This window comes from Podarcis liolepis, assembly GCF_965112155.1.
Source record: "Podarcis liolepis genome assembly, chromosome: Z".
Taxonomy (NCBI): Eukaryota; Metazoa; Chordata; class Lepidosauria; order Squamata; family Lacertidae; genus Podarcis; species Podarcis liolepis.
Window position 1 is genome coordinate 19,137,248 of NC_139570.1, and position 17,479 is coordinate 19,154,726.

At 45.8% G+C, this 17,479-nt stretch overlaps 1 protein-coding gene across 2 annotated transcripts in view; it reads left to right on the forward strand.

Moving 5' to 3' along the window:
- The window catches only part of MPP1 (MAGUK p55 scaffold protein 1), a 44,506-nt gene that overhangs the window by 7,660 nt on the left and 19,367 nt on the right, over positions 1–17,479 (forward strand). For both annotated transcript variants that reach the window (XM_083484750.1, XM_083484751.1), the window contains one exon: positions 2,099–4,962. In XM_083484750.1, coding sequence (XP_083340876.1) covers positions 4,861–4,962 — 102 coding nt within the window. In that variant the 5' untranslated portion in view covers positions 2,099–4,860. The remainder of the gene's footprint in view (positions 1–2,098; positions 4,963–17,479) is intronic.

The following is a 17,479-nucleotide window of genomic DNA, read 5'->3' on the forward strand; positions in this document are numbered from 1 at the left end:
ATAATTCTTTTTTTTTCGGAGGTGGAAGGAAACTATGATTGTATAAAGTGGTATAATATTTATTTAAATGTAAGTGCAGATGGGCCTGAGATATGAAACTTGTTTTCCTCTGAATGACCTGCAGTAACTTTGTCCAAAGGTTGCCCTGGTTTGAACTTCCTCAATTAGACTGTCTTCTTGCGCAATTCTGTCAGATGTCTGTAGTCAGAGGCAACCAGTCAATGCTGCCTTTCTGGTGACCAGCTTTAAATAGCACTCACCTTCAGAGAGAGGGAGGCTCACAGAGGCAGATGGTGGTGGGGAATATTGAAATATAACTGAAAAAGACCCTAAGGTGATAGTGAAGCAAAAACACAGGAGACCCACTGCCAGTCAGTGCTCAGTATATGGTCTGGCTCCGTATAAGGAAGCTCCCTGTGTTCTTAGGAAATATTTTCTCAGCCTTTATGTACTCTACCTATCCTTGCACTTATGCTCAGAGGGTCTCCTGCAGATATCTTTTTTATTATTATTATTTTTCATTTTTTTCTTTTCTTTTTTTATTTATTTAATTTAAATTCATCATTAATACACATATACAAGCATACAAACATACATTTCATACAATCCTCAAAAACGTTCAAACATACTTACACTCAATCCCACAAATAGTTCCTTTCCCCACTTTTCCCCAATTTTTCTTTATTTTTACTGTTAACCATTACAGGTTTTTTCAGGGTATTAAATTGGATACATAGAGTACGTGAAACATTTTTTTAAAAAGAAATTCAAAACAGCAAAAGGCTTTTGTTTTCTCAGAGTACAAGGGAGGGGGGCTTAATTTGCTTTTAGCTGAATAACGCTGGGGGATGCTGTGAACACAGTGAATTTTGATTTCAGTAAGGCTTCTGACAAAGTCCCCCATGATATTGTATTCTTGCGAGGAAGCTGGTAAAATGCAGGTTAAACAAGGTAATTATAAGGTGGATTTGTACCTGGTTGACCCACAGAGCCTAAAGAGTGCTCGCTAATTGCTCCTCGTCATCCTGGGGAAAAGTGACAAGTGGGGTGCCACAGGGTTCTGTCCTGGGCCCATAGTTGTTCAACGTCTTTATAAACGGCTTAAGTGAAGAATTGAGGGGGTACTGCTCATTCAATTTGCAGATGACACAAAACTGGGAGGGGTAGGAAATACTGCAGAAAAAATAATTAGGGTTCAAGATGACCTTGACAGATTGAGGAACCAGGCCCCAACTAACAAAATGAATTTCAGTGTGGAGAAATGCAAGGTTCTGCATTTAAGCAGGAAAAAACGAGCAGCACCAGTATAAGATGGGGGAGAGCTGCATTCTAAGTTCTGCCAGTTTTCAGTACTCTGTGCAGGGCCAGATTTAGGTTTCATGAGGCCCTAAGCTACTGAAGGTAATGTGGCCCTTTATATGTCCAGCTGTTCTTTGTCAACAAATTGTCACTGTTTTTGTGTGTTGAATACAGTGATACCTTGGGTTGCAGATGCTTCAGGTTACAGACGCTTCAGGTTAAAGACTCTGCTAACTGAGAAATAGTACCTTGTATTAAGAACTTTGCTTCAGGATGAGAACAGAAATCGTGTGGCGGGGTGATGGCGGGGGTGGGAGGCCCCATTAGCTAAAGTGGTACCTCAGGTTGAGAACAGTTTCAGGTTAAGGACGGACCTCTAGAATGAATTAAGTTCTTAACCCAATGTACCACTGTATATGCTATATGGTAATTTATGGACCTAATAGGTATCTATAGCCAATTGCACATAACAAAATATGTATTTTATCAAAGTATTTTTTGAACTTATATTTTGGAAATGTACATCCAGGGTTTTTTTCCCTTTCTTTTTTTGGGGTGCCCCAAGAGAGTGGGGCCCTAAGCTATAGCTTGTTTAATTTATACATAAATCCGGCACTGACTGTGTGGTTTGGAAGGAGTTGGTAAAATAAAGAACACTGCCTTCACTCTTCTGTGTATTTCCACAATTCTGGGGGTTCCTGCTTTTTCTTAGGCAATCAGTTTCTATTCTTTTTATAGTCCATTTACGCATACACAAATGCGTTTTTCATCAGTGTGGCCTTTTGTGTGTGTTTTCCAGAGTCCTTATGGATTAAGGAGGTGCTGCCGGAGGCGATCAGCATATTTCAGCCATCAGTTTGAATATCTTTGTGATCCTTCACCAGGTTTGAAAACTCAGCCCCATCACTAATCTCAGCAAAATCCTGGATGGTCACATTACCTGATCTGATTATTCAGAGGGGGGTGGGGGTGGGAAACCAAACAAACTACTGTTGTTACTCCTTTTGAATAAATGTTGTCATTTCACATGCAGCAGTGCTTGCATAAACTGTGGTTGTTAGGCTGATCACAAAGGGTAAGAAATAAGGTCATCAATCTATGGTATACGTTTTGTATGCATATTTTAAAAAGGACTGGGACTTTAAAATGCTGTTGTGACTGTTCCCGTTAATCTCATACATATGGGATAGCTGCATATTCCCACATTGCAAGGGGTTGGACTTGATGATCCTCAGGGTCCCTTCCAACTCTACAATTCTGTGATTCATACTAATTATGGCAATTGTCGCATGGTTATCAGGAGAGGCCTTTGGGGCAGAAACCAAGCCCCTACTTAGGGGGATGAGGAGGATCTCAAATGGCTGTCTACTGCATTTTGAAGTAAGGGAAGTAATGCACATTGCCATCTAAAAATACATTCCCATAAGAACAATAAGCCTAGTAATTAATATTACCTAACTGCACCACCACTGGGCATTTGAGGCCCAGCCAAAACCCCAAGAGTATCTGGCAAATAGGAAGCTGCGTGGCTCTCCCGTTACCTGTATCACAACTGTTGCAGTTGCAACAGCTCCCAGGTGTGGAGAAAGTGGTTTCACAGGCTTGCAGTTTCTTGCTGGGGGCTGTTGTACTCTGTGCAAAATATACCAGTTGTACACCAATTTGGGCTTGTTGTGCATGCTTATGACACTGCTTTTGGGGTGGAGGCAGATTAATACATGGAAATGATGAATGAAAAAGGATCAAGCTTTCCATTTCAGGATTATGAAAGCATGCATACTTTTCAATAGCTTAAAAAGATGCAAGTTTCCCCATGGATCGAAAACTAAATTTTTCTGCAGTGCAGCTTTTACAAATGAACTAAGGTACGATGGAAAATGAACTACAAAATGAACAACAACAACAAAAAGAGAGCGTTGGGGGTCCCTCAAGACTAAACTAATTTATTATGGCATAAATTTTGGGGGACTAGAGCCCTCTTCATCAGACGCAGGAAGGGTAATCCATGCAGGGCGCTGGTGAGCCAATTTACACATGTAAGATGATAAAGATCCATTGTCCCTATTTAATCCACAAGTGATAGTGTTAAATCTCTTTAATTGTAATTCAGCAGTTTTACATTTCAGTTTCCCTTTGTTTCAATTATACCAAATAAGGATATTATACCAAAAGCAAGTTGGGGAACATTTCAACATCTCTGCAGTTAAGCATTTCCTTGGGGAAAGGGCCCTGTTCCCACAGGCATACAATACTTAACACCTGATGACAGTCCAACATCAAGTGATGACTTGCACAAGCTGGAAGGTTCACAGCACACAAAAGTTATTTACACAGTACATAGTTAAACTATGGGATTCACTCCCACAAGAGGTAGCAATGCTACCAACTTGGATGACTTTAAAAGATATTAGGCAGATTTATGGACCAGCCAATGACTACTAATCCTGGTGACTGTTCTTTCCTCCACAGTTGGAAGGCAGTAGGTCTTGGAATACTGAGTGCTGATGCACTCAGTTTCTCCTTGCAGCCCCACTGAATTGAATGGGACTTACTCCCAGTAAGTACAGTACAGTACATGGCTCATTGGTAGTGCACATCCTTTGCATGCAAAAGGCTCCAGGTTCAATTTCTGACAACTCTAGGTAAGGCGGGGAAGGACCCTGGTTTGAAATAATGGGAGTGCCGCTGCCAGTTCGTGTAGACAATATTGAGCTAGAATGACCAAGGGTCTGGTTCCGTACAAGTCAGCTTCCTAGATCGCCGATCACCAGTTGAATCGCCGATTGCCACGCAACCACAAAAAGCACCGTATTTATGCATGAATTAATGGGAGAGCGCCTGTTCTGCAGACGTGGAGACCAAGTCCAGTCACGGACACTGTCCACAGAAGGCCGAGGAAGACCCCTGTCTGAGAACCAGGAGAGCCGCTGCTGCCAGCGAGTGTTACTCGCCCGAAGGCAGCCCCCTCTGTTCTTGAGGTGACGTCGCTTATCTGCCCCCAAAACAATCGCTGCTGCTTGCACGGCCCAGCTCGTTCAACATTGCAGACAGAGCCCGGTGCTTTGCGTAAGCGAAGCGGTGGCTCTGGCAGGCAGCAGAAAGACACTCGGCTGTGGCAGGAGGGGGCGCAGGAGGGCGGGCGCGCGGCTTGGAGAGGTTGGATAGGGCTTGCACCGCTGTCCCCAGCGCACGGCGCTCGGCGGCGCTAAGTGGCTAGGGGAACGTAGGGCTGCTGCTTTGGCAGCCGCTGTGGGCCGGGTGGAGAGAGCCCTCCCTATTTAGCCACTCCCAGCGGGCGGGCCTGGTCCTCCCCTCTGCTGCCTTCTCCGGCGCACGGTGACTCTGCAACCCTTTCGGTTTAGGACGCTCCGGCCGGCTGTAGTGCGCGCGCGGGGTCTACTCGGCTCCAAAAGCAGCAGCAGCAGCGGCTTGACAGCGATCGCGCCTTGCGGGTGGAAGCAGAGCCCCTCGGGCCGCTGACGAGACGCCGTTCGACTCCGAGTCTCATAGCATCACACTACCCCGGGGTGCTTAGCTACTCGCGCCTGGCGCCCACCAACCATGACGCTCAAATCCAGCCGGAGTGACAGCGTGAGCAGCATGAGGACCGCGCTGTCCGACCTGTACCTGGAGCACCTTCTGCAGAACAGGCCTAAGGCCGAGGTGAGAGGCGCTTCTGGAGATCGGGGCATGCGGGGGTGGCCGGTGGGAAGACGTGGCAACGGCCGCTGAACGCGCCGTAGCGCTGGAGGTGGGCAAGCCCCTCCCTCCCGCTCATGTTTAAAGCGAGGAGCGGGTTGTTACCTTTCCGATGCAGGGCGGGAGGCCCCCACCCACCCACGTTGTCCACTTACTCTATATGCTGATCAATGCAATTGCATCGCTTGCCTGTTACTTAACACATATCCCTTTGGGGTGGATAAATTTGGGCATGGACTAGGTGGCCCCAACCGGTCTTGAGTTTTATATGACTTCGCAAGTGAGACTTCGGGCTGTAATTCTGAAACCCATTGACTAGAGAGTAAACGCTGTTGCACGCAGTGGGGTATACGTCCCGTTAAGCATGCGAAGGTCTGCCTATGCCATTTGCGTTACCTGGGTACCAGCAATGCTATCTAGGAAGCAGAATGGACCAGCTTAGGCCAGCTGATGCACGCGGGAGATGTACTTTTGAATCCACCTTTTTTTTTTTTAAAAAAAAAGGAACGTGGGGAGCTTCTGTCTGATGCGTTGACAGACCACTGACCCCATGCAGTTTGGTATCACCTAAGCAGAGTGGCAGGCATGGGTCCTTCTTCCAGCCTTGCTAGAGATGTAGTGGGATTGAATTTGGGACCTTCTGTATGCAAAACAGGGAAGAGCTGCAACTTAGTGGCAGAACAACTGCTTGTATGGAGAAGGCACCAGGCTGAATGCCTAGCACTGACTGGGAGAGACCCCTCTCTGAAATCCTGGAGAGCTGCTACCAGTCAGTGTAGGCAGTATTGAGCTAGATGGACCAGTGGTCTGACTCTGTAGACAGCAGTTTCCTATGTTCCTGTCCTCCGTCACTAGGCTAGTTCCCTTCCCTTTGGAAGTGGGAGAGTCTGGTGGGACACGATTGTCTGTGGGATCCAGGTGATGATAGATTTCCCTCTTCCACTTTCATTTTGAATAACTCCAGTGATTTTTGCTCTTGTGGTGGCTGGACACCACCACACTCTTTGCAAGTGGCGGAGGACAGTTGTTTTAAGTGGGTTACAGTACATGGTCTATTGGGGTGCTTCTCAGTTTCATGCTTTTTGGCTGAGATCCGAACACAGTCCCTTGCGTGGAACCAATGTTTTTTCTGCCTGTACTCTGGGGTTTCCAGATTTCTCTTCTAGCAATAACTCTGATACATTGGATTGGAAGCTGCTGTGGAGGATACCCCATTTTTTTCTAGAGTGGCACTTTGGAAATCAGTTGGAGAAGACGCATTGGGAAATTTGACCTCTGGACACTTTCGACTAGAGCAGTGTTTTCCAAACTTTTCCAGGTGTTTCAGACTACAATTCTCATCATCCCTAGCTAGCAGGACCAATGGTCAGGGATGATAGGAACTGTAGTCAAAAAACAACTGGAGACCCAAGTTTGGGAAACCCTGGACTAGAGCTATTCCTTGACGCAAAGGTGCTGAGATCTGCAGAACACATTCATGAAAGGCTATTCAGAACAGAAAAGCCAGCTGTGGAGCCATCCAGGTAAACAAGAATCCCAGGACAGATTGGGGTGGATATGCTGTGCAGCTCATGCATCCTGCTGCAAACAGCAAAATCCTCTTGCAAGTTGGATCTCTTTTGTGGCTTTCCCTATGCAAAGACCACAGTGGGGGACAGAAGTGTGAGGACAGACCTCCATCAAAGAGGCTCATGTGCAGGTGTGCAAGGTGTTCCGCACATTGGAAAAACATGATGTGTTGGGTTACTGTTGCCATGTCCATAGATCATTCAGACAATTTGAATGTAGTTGGTGGAAATGTGGCTCTCAATCCACACTTTTCTTTCTTTCTGGAACTGTTACAGCAAGTACATTTTAAGGGAGACCGTGGAGACTGACCCTTTTAAGGGAGGGGGCTTGTTTTTTGCTTGCTTTTCTCTTGTTGCCTGCATGCCCTCCTCCCTTATTGCCTATTGGCAAACTTTAAGTATTAAGAGTCTGGGGGCACAGCTGCATCTTGCAGCTGGTCATCTTCATCCTGTCCCTTTGCTTCTGAGTAGAGCCTGTGCGTGTATTGTGTATGTGAGAAGGATTCAGTGCTTTACTTCAGAGGAAGTTGGCTCTCTCTCTCTCTCTCTCTCTCTCTCTCTCTCTCTGCTGCAAAGTTGCATCTGGTCAGAACTGGAAGTGGCAATTGCCTTGTGCTGATTTAGCTGCAGAGCTATCCAGTTTGGGGGAAGTGATGATAGGAACATAAGAAGCTGTCATATACTAGGTCAGTTTTCTTTGTACATCTCTCCCAGCACTTGCTAGCAATGGCTAGAGATGTGAAGGCCTATAAAGAAAATAAGGGGAAACTTCTTCGGGATTTTTTTTCCTTTCTGTTTTTCCATGCCTTCACAATTTCTGACATTGGCTGTTCAGAATCTCATGCAGGGCTCTTCCCCACCATTGATAAGACTATCAGTGTCTGCTAGACATAATGGCTAGCTTCTGCCTCTACTGTTGGGGGATTCACAGGTCCGGAGAATGCTGTTGTACTCAGGTCCAGCATTTGTGCTTTCGAGCAAGTCCAAAACAAGCCAGGACTCTAGGAATGGGGAGCCCGTGGCCTTTCAGTTGCTGTGGAACAACTTCCATCATTCCTGGCCATACATGCTGGGCCTGATGGGAGTTGAAGTCTAATGACATCTGACAGGCCACAGGTTCTCCCACCAATGCACTACTGTTTCGGCTTTTTCTCTCCTTGCCTCCACACTCCGACCTGTGCTATTTAATACGATTGGTCTGCCTTATGAGGCTGTTGTGCGAATGACTGAGTTCACACTTCTGAAGTGCTTTGGATACTTGAACTTGTTGGCATCTGTCTTCCTTGGGAAACAGTGGAGGAGTGTGCCTTTGGGGGAATGAAGTCAAACTGTTGGAAGGGTACAGCGCCTGCTGTGGCTGTAGAGACTGATACGGGAGAGACATGTTTTGTTGCAGCTGGGCCAGATGAAAGCATCTGGTTTTGCTGCTACAAGTGCACCATGGTGTTCTGTGCTCCTCCCAGCAGTCATTTCTCCTCTAGTCACTGCTTATGGATACACAAGCTGACTGTCTCCAGGATCTTGGTTGTCTGTAAGGGATTTGCAGACAGCAGGGTTGAAATTGCCAGCTTTCCTGTCATGTTTGCAGACATATTTGTAACACAGAGTATTATTAAAAATATATAAACACTTTTTTAAAAAATGCAGTACAAATCTCTTCTTCCTTTAATCACCAGCTGCTGCTATAAACAAGTCTGAGCAAAAAAACAATTTTGCATTGCTCCTGGACTCTCACAAGGTTCAGGCCCTAACAGGCTTCTTGGTGTGTGTTTTTTATCCTGGGAACTATCGCTGCTTTTGATGCTGTTGATATACAGATTAGGGGCAGTCAAGGAAAGCAAGTTTCCTCAGCAGGTCTCAATGACCACAGTGGAACAATAGTGGGAGGAGTAGATACCTCTCTGATAGCTCACTGATGTGGCACCAATTCATGGTAAGAGAAGTGTTATCTTGAAGTTGTTCCAAAAAAATACTGGCATGGTACAGACAGCAACTTGGGGAGTATTTAGATCAGGGAAATAGCATGGAAGGAAATGGTTGAACACATCCTCCGTTTGAGCTGCTTCTTCTGTCCAATTTTCCTTCCCTCCCCACTGCCTTATAGCTGCTTTTAACGTAAATATGTTGGGAGATCCAGTTGCAGATCTCCTGCATAGTAAGTAGTTTAGCTTGGATAATGTCTAGCTTTTATGACTTGGCAATGGGGGAATTTGGCTTTATCAAATCTATGTAGTGTACCTTTTGGCAACTTGCCCCTGTGTAACCCTTTTTTCCTTTGAGCTAAAGATACCCAGCCTCTTCGATCTTCTACCACATGACTTGGCATCCTGGAGACACTCATTTTTTGTCACTCTCCTCTGAAAACCTTCTGACTGGTCAGCACCCTCTTTGAACCGTGTGGCACATGCAGAACTGGAGACAGTGCTGCAAATGAAATCGCCTTGCTGTGAAGAGTAGTCCAGTTGTTGTTTCTTGGGGTTTTTGTGTGATGCTCCTGTTAAATGCACCATTGTTGTATAATGTTTCATGTTTGGCCTGATCTGCACAGAGAATGTCTTGGGATGGTTTGCTTATGATGCCTTAGCTGCGAAAACAGTTGCTGCATGACATTGGGAGCCATGTGAAGACCCATTTGTCCATATAATCCAACCGTTTGGTGAATTAAAACATGGCTCGGCAGTTCTATATTTCCATTTGACAGTGACTGAGGATGGGGGAGAAATAGACTATCATATTTTTCTGCTATATGCTAAAACAGCTCTGTTTCATACAATGTGTAGGTCATACAATGAACTAACATAATTCTAGTCAAACTGGGGAGCTAGAATGGATGCCGTACTGTGCAAGTTACATCTAAAATCATGTGAAATGCATGTCAATATGTACACAGGCATCACCCCCACACATTTTAGATACATTTGATGTTATGCCATGTTCATTAATCTATCTGCTGTGCTAATATTCCAATTTTATTCCATAAATCTCAAGGCATGATACATAGTATTCCCAGGCAGTTTCTCATCCAGGCAATGAACAGATCCAGACCTGCTTAGCTTCAGCAAGGTATCATGTGCTTTCAAGAGGGTGCATTGCTGAAGTCAACCCTGAGCCATGCTTTACTCTTTCTGCAACCTCAGAGTCATCCATGACTGGACCTAATGGTCAAGGGTCCCTTTACCTTTACCTTTTTAATGACTTGGAAATGAATAGTCTTGTTAATGTTTAAATATTCTAATGCACTGCTTTGCATTTGACTGCTTTGTATTATAATGAAACCCTTGATGATGGGAGAAGCTGTTTGTTCCTTTCCAAGGTTTCCATCTTTTGCTGTTTTGCCAGAGCTGCAGAGCATTTCCCGAACTGGGAGCAGCAAGACCTGCATCTGTTCGTTGGATTTACACCTGAGTCAGGTGACCTGACCATTCACATACTGGAGAGATGCAGCCATTGCCTTTGCTTCTTGAATCTTTTTTTTTGGGGGGGGGAACTATGTGTTTACAAGGCAATGTGAATGAAGCACCATCTTTAAAAATCAAAAGCAGCCTTGCTCATTTCTCCTTCCTTGAAAAAAAGCTGCCGTTTGTTTAAATACCCACCTGAAACTGCACTAGGGTAGCACTTTTGAGTGGTAAATGGCAACAGAGAAAGAATAAAGCACTATCTTTTGCTGCTGTGCCTCCTCTCATAATAGCCACCAAGGCTGCTTTTGGGTTGTTTGGTTTTTTTAAAACTGCCGCTGAGATGTGTGTAATGAAAAGAAATCTCTAGACCAGCTGTCAGCTTTGGATACACAGCAAAAGTCCTTGGGTTTTGTTTGCAAAAAGGCAGCAAGAGCTGGCTGCTGCTGCTGCTGTTACTGTTATAATTCCTTCCTACAGCAAACTTGGATGGTGAATGCCATTAGAAACTGGGGTCCAAATGAGAAATGAGAAACTGGGGTCCAAATGAGAAATAAGGCAGTGGTATTAGCATAGTCAAGGAAACGCCAAGATTTGCAGAAGTTCAAGAGAACTAACAGAATGAAACATAAACGTGAACGGTCTCAAACCCTCAAAATACATCACAGAGAAGATAGATCATGTTCATCTATTACGGAGTACCGGTTGGTGGTTGGAAAGAAAATAAGAAAATGGAGAAGTAATTGGGGAGAGGAATGCCCTGTTTGGAGTGAATGGCTGGCTTGAACCTTGAATGGGGCACTCCTGCAAAAATCCCCCTTCCCTAGTTCCCACTTCTTTTGTGCAGTTCCTCCTACTGTGAATCCCACTGATAATGTTTTGAAAGTGCTGTATAAATACTAAAGTTTGTCTTGCCTACTCACCTCTGTGAGTAAAAATATGAGGAGAATTCAACATCACCCCTCCCTAAATCTTCTGTTGGCACAAGCATTTCAGCTTGCCCGATGGAATGGGACCTTCCCTCACGTGCTGTTCTAGGGGTTCTCCCAACCCCAACTTGAGGGAGGTCAGGGGAAAGCCCCATTGCACTAGCTGAAGTCCTTATGTGGGCTTCCACTAATGGGACTGGTCAGTTCAATAGCCCATTGGATGCAACCATTTCAGTCTTTTCCACCTCTCCACTGTACCTGTGTAGTGAGTCACCAAGGCACTGATTGTCCAGAAGCTTTGATAGAGACCTCCTCATCTGTTCTTACCCTAGGGTTTCCCTGGGATAGGGAACTTGTGGCTCTCCAGAAAAATTGTGGACTATGACTCCCAGCAACCCATAACCAGTGGGTCATACTGGATCTAATGGGGGTCCAATGAGATCTGGAGGGTCACAGAAGCCCCATCTCTATCCTAGACATAGCAGGGTATATCAGACCATCTGGACCCTTGGTTACTTCCTCAGTAGCTACTATTTTGCTGCTGCTGCTGAATTCTGCTGAGCTGGCCTGTTTCTGACATGCTTTGTTGCATCTGGCAAGTTCTGGGAGTTGTCTGTGACAGCTGTAACCTCATGCAGCTGTTTCCTCCCTTGAAAAAGAAAGCTGGGGGTGGCTGGGTTGGGCACTGGCACAATTGTCTACAATACTTGAGTTTCAGGAAGCCCTGAGAAGATAATCCAAGTGCTTACGGCATCAGCATCACGTTTCTCGGCCTCTTGGCAGAAAAACATATTCCCTTCAGGTCCAACTTCCAAAAGGACAGTGTCAGATCAAAGACTAAACTGTGCAGGAGAAAAACAACTGGTCTGTTTTGGGGGGAGGTCATGATGGGAGAAATGGACTGGATTGTGGTGAAACGGTTTGGAATGCATTTAGATCACGGATGGGAATCGTCTTCTGTCCAAGGGCCACATTTCATTCTGGGCAGCCTCTCAGGGGCCGGATACCAATAGTGAGTGGGACCAGAGGCAAAAATAGTGGAGCAGTGAATGTAAATCTCTACTGAGTTTCAAAACATTTTATTTCAGGAGGCCTTTGTACCTTGAATGCTTTTCAGATCTTTTTTTTTTACATTTTAAATTCTTGGGGCTTTACGTTTTGGAGTTTTAATTTGTTTTTTTTCAATTTTGTGCATTATGTATCTGATTGCCCTAAGCCTCTTTGAAGAAGTGAAACGTGAGATACAGATTTTAAAATAAAATATATAAATAGATATCACTTTTGTACATTAGGCTGATTTGTACACATACGCCTACACCCCTGTCTATACCGGCAAACAACAGGCATTTTCAGAGTTAAAAGGCACGTTCTGGACTATCAAAATGCTCCTGGAGGTTGGTGTTGGGAAGGGTGTGCAGCCTGGAAAGAATCTTGAGGACATGCTCTAATTATCTCTTGCATGGACTACTGCAGTGCACTGTATGTGGAGCTACCTTTGAAAGTGACCCGGAAACTACAACTAATCCAGAATGCAGCAACTAGGCTGGTGACTGGGAACAGCCGCCAGGACCATATCACACCGGTCCTAAAGGATCTTCACTGTACACTTACGAGCACAGTTCAAAGTGTTGGTGGTGCTGACCTTTAAAGCCCTAAATGGCCCTATATACCTGAAGGAGTGCCTCTATCCTCATCATTTAGCTCGGACATTGAGGTTCAGCTCCGAGAGTCTTCTGGTGGTTCCCTCACTGCGAGAAGTGAAGTTACAGGGAACCAGTGCATTGATGGGAGAACCTGTGGCCTGTCAGATGTCATTGGGCTTCAACTCCCATCAGCCCCAGCATGCATGGCCAGGAATGATGGGAGTTGTTCTACAACAACTGAAAGGCCACAGGCTCCCCATTCCTTCTCAGTAGTGGCACCCTCCCATCAGATGTCAAGGAAATAAAGAACTATCTGACTTTTAGAAGACATCTGAAGCCAACCCTGTTTAGGGAATTTTTTTAAAACAAACAAACAAACAGCTTAATGTTTTTTTTAAAAAAAATATTATGTCAGAAGCTGCCCAGAGTGGGTGGGTTGTGTGTGCTCTTTTGTGATGGTGAGCAGCTGTTACCCCAGCAAACACACTAGAGTTTTGATGCCCTAATCACCAGGCATCTGCTGCAAACATGGCAGGGGTTCATTCATTCTTCAAAAGTGAGGCAAAGTTTAAGCTTGTCCGTGCTGTTGATCAAGAGCCAGGAGGTTACAACCTAGAATTGCTTCCCAAGAATTTCAAGCCAAGGAGTTGGAACTGTTTATTGCTCAGGCAAAGTCCTAGCCTGACCCAGAAGGCTTCTACAGTATGCCAGGGGAGTCTGATGGCCGACTAGGGTGGGTGGAGCCACTTCAGAGCCCAGAAACCCTTCTCTGCCCAGAGAAAGGAGGCCTCCTCCTGGTTAGAAAGTGCTCTGAAGTGAGTCCCATTCCATATTGGTGGGAGCCCTTGATGAGGGCTGGCTGCTGCTACACAGATGTCTAATTTCCCTGGCAATAGCAGCCAGGTCTGAGAATCTGCCTACCATTTCCACAGTCCCTCAGAGTGTTGCTGCATGACCACCTCTGGGTCATTGTGGGAAATTCAAAATGGAGGGTGGTTTCCCTGCTGCTGCATACTCTTCTGGGAAGGTGCTTGGGTTTCTGCTGCTGAGGTTGCTGACCCTCAAGGATAAGCTTTGTTGTCCACAAATCCCCAAGTTCCTGCTTCTAGCCCTCATTTCTCCTGATTACATCCGGATTATCTTCAGGACAAGGCACTGTTTAGCCAAAAAGCAAAGGTTGGGGACATGAGCTTATCCAATCAATGCAAAATACTTAACTAACTGAGGTTCTGCCCCCCTCCTAGCCTAAAGCCTGCACCCCCCAACATAAATCCTGGCTGCACCGATGGTTGGGGGAAAGACTGTGTAGGGGGTGGGGACATCTTGACTAGGCCAACCTTTGAGCCTAATGGCCTGGAATGTGCTGCACTCTGGGGAAATCTTTGCTGAGCCCAGAGGTCTGGCACTGAACTGTGTGACAAGCTGCTTCAAGGAAGGAAGAACAGATAAGAGATGACTCTAGGCTGAGTCAGCTCCCCTGACGGGCACTTTGAACCCAGGCCAGGGTTGCCACCAGCAACTTCGCTGAGGCAAAGGGAAAGGACATAAGAAGAGTCTGCTGGATCAGACCAAAGACCCAGCTAGTCCAGCATCCTGTTCTCACATACAACTAGTCCATCTTCTTCAGCGCTGTATACCCAGAGGATCTCTGTTCCCTTCTAGATCAGTCCAAAGGCCCACTGCTGCACAATTGTCCATGGGTGTGGTTTTGGTATGAATGTTGTTTCCTTTAGGCCAGGGGTACCCAATGTGACGTCCTCCAGATGTGGTTGGACTCCAGTTCCCATCAGCCCCAGCTAGCTTGACCAGTAGTCAGGAATGATGGGAGTTGGAGTCCAAGAACAGCTGGAAGAAAGCACATTGACTTACCTCTGCTTGAGGCTATGTTTGCAGATGTTTAATCACTACTGGTACAAAGCAGTTAAGAATCACCTTCCTAGGCTAGCAACCGTTTCTGTGTGGATGGGCAGAGCCTGCTAAATGAAGCGGTAAAACCCATAGGCTAATATCTAACCAGGAACATCTGGGTTTGTTTGCATTAGCTTGGAGAGGCTCAGATTGGAAGGTCGTGGTTCTTCAGCTATCTCCAGAGGAATGGTAGAAAACACGAGCTGAACACGCAGTGAGATGTATGCCAACAGCCCTGGGCAGGGGTAGGCCAAGGGGGCTAATGAGGAGTGCTGCAAACTGAACCTGGTGAGGCTAGCTCAGAAATAGTAAATGGGTGAGAGTATTGTATTGGTCAGAGAAGTCAGTGAGTGTGTGTGTGTATTCATCCAAATTGGACAGGAGGTAGGAAATCTGTTGACTCTTTAATGGATGTGTGAATAAGACCTGAAGTTGGTTTGAGCTAAATCTGGGGTCTTCAAGGTTTACCTCGCCTGGGCCGGTTCACTCCAGTGGAGATCCCTCTGTGGGCCGGATTGTGCATTCACATGAGCGCGCCCGCCCACGATTTCCGGTGTCTGCATCTGCGCAGACGTGATTTCTGGTGCTGCGGAAGTGATTCCATGCACCTCACTGGTTTAGTGCAGCACGCGGGGACTCGCCGAGTGGGTGGCTCGTGGGCCAGTTAAACGACCCCTGTGCACCGCTTGTGGCCCATGGACTTTAGGTTGCCGACCCCTGAGCTAAATGTTGAGTGACTGTAAGGGTTGCAGCAGACTCTAATGAGCCTTAGTCAGTGGTGGACTGTCAGTGACAACTGTTATAATTAGACGGAGCCTCCATTCTCCAAGGCAGTATAACTTTGGTTTCTTAGAGCAGTGGTTCCCAATTGCAGTGGTCCCCAGGGGGTCCACGTAACCCACGCGGAGTCTCTGGCAACATTCACATAACAAAAACTACCATAGAAATAGCAACATTTTCAAAAGTGGGGGGCCCGTGGCTTGGCTTTTGAAAGACAAGGGCTCCACAGTACTTAGCTAATTGGGAACCACTCCCTTAGAGGACAGGTGTGCAATCTGCTTACCAGGCCCCCATCTGTTGTGTTACCCTCCAACCCCAGAGAGAGGAAGGGAGAATATGAATGGATGGCAAATGAATAAAGGTGAGAGAAAGAAGGGGTGGTCCACAATTTTGCTTCGACCCTTCTCACTCCCACCAATATGTAGAAACACATCCTGTAGAATTCCATCCATGATATTTTATCTGCACCACCAGAATGAATTTCAGGAACTAAAAAGTCATACTGAAAAGAATGACTTTTGAGCCATCTGGTAAAAAAGTGCAACTAAGCATTTCGTTTTGGTGACTAACCCTGGTTTAAGGAGCCATTTGGCGCCTAGCTTATATATCTGAGTTTCTAACACCACCCCCAACTATTTGCCTCCAAGGGATGTGGCCCTTGATCTCTCCAAAAGATTACCCATCCTTGCTTTAGAGGCCTGGGTTGGTGTAGATGGGTTTACTCTTATCTCTTGAGAGGATGGTGCCATTTTAGCAGAAGTGGGTAGGGGAGGAGGAGACTTTGTCCCCAGTTCCCCCAACAGTCTAGCACCAGCCTAATGAACTAAACATATCCACCTTTCCACCCTGACATTGAGATGGAAAACAGTCAGTGCTGTTTATATATGCTCAGTTGCTTGAAACCAGCTTATAGTCTAGAAGAGATAAGACATTTCCAGGGACTGTTAATATGTTTTTGTTGTGCTTTTGTTCTTTAACAGGCTTTAATCGCCAATCCATTGCGTCCTTTGTCTGCTTCTGGAAGATAAGAGCAAGAGCAAGGGCTAAACTATGTGAAAGGACTCTGGTTAGGGGGTATCCTTCAAAATTTGGCTTTGTGCATGGGTGAGCTTGGGCTGCTGTTACTGGAATGAAGCAGAATATATGTTTGTCATCCAGTCTTTTGAAGTTGTCGCTTTTTTACCCTAAAAACAGCCATTCTGAGGTTGACCAGATCTCTGGTTCGTGGTTTGTGTGTGTTAACTCTTCTTCTCCTGGGACTTGCAAGACTCTGGTGACAACTGAGAGTGTAGCATTTGAAAGCTGGTTCAAGTGCAGGCCTGTTTTTCTTGAGAGAAGGTTCGGTGCCAGACCAGTGCACAATCTGCAGTACTATCCAAGTTCAGGCAGTGTGACTGGAGTCCAGAATTCAGCATCTGAGAATTCTCCCCCTCCTCCTTTTCTTTCGTTACACACAACAAGATTCTATCTTATGTATGTAAATTGCAATCATAGGTTTGATGATGTGTGGGCAATTGCTGGCAAAGCCTCAAAAGCTGTAGGAGCTTTTGGAACGGTTTGTTGTTGAACATTAATGCTGACGTGTTTGTACAAAACTTGCACAGAGGTCATATAATGCTGCCTGTTTGTTGAGCGTTCATCCTGGTAGGTTCATGCAGAGGCTTAGAATGATGTTGCCAGCATCTGGTTGTTATTCCACACTTTCCAGCGTGCCATTTCCCTTCACTTTTCTTACCAGACTTTTTACAATTAGAAAATGTGAAGGCATAATTGTGCTAGAAAGTGCAGGGTAGCAACTTCCTTTTTTTATTATTAATAAGCAGCCCCCATCCTGTCTGTAAAAGAACAACATTTAATGTGAGTTGGGTGGGTGGGGAGTAAGAGCTTAAGTGCATATGTTTTCAAAGCACTGGTTGCAACTGGACACAAGTCAAACTTAATCCCTTTTGTAAGTGCACCTCAGCTTTTACTGACAATTCCCCCCAGCCCCGTGCCAGTAAAGTGTAAGAGCACAGGAGTGTATAGTTCTTGGACAACCAGAACCCCATGTTCCTCAAAAGCTTCTTACTCAACTTAAAGATAAAATCAAGCAAATGAAATGAAACGGATCAGTTGTTCCTAAACTTTTTCGTCCATAGAGTCTTTGAAAATTGCTGGGGCATGGTGGAGCTGGCTGGTTTGCTCAGACTGCCTGATAGCCCAGCTAGGACAGTACCATCCATGCAGTTGTAGGCTTGTTCCCATGTTACACTGGA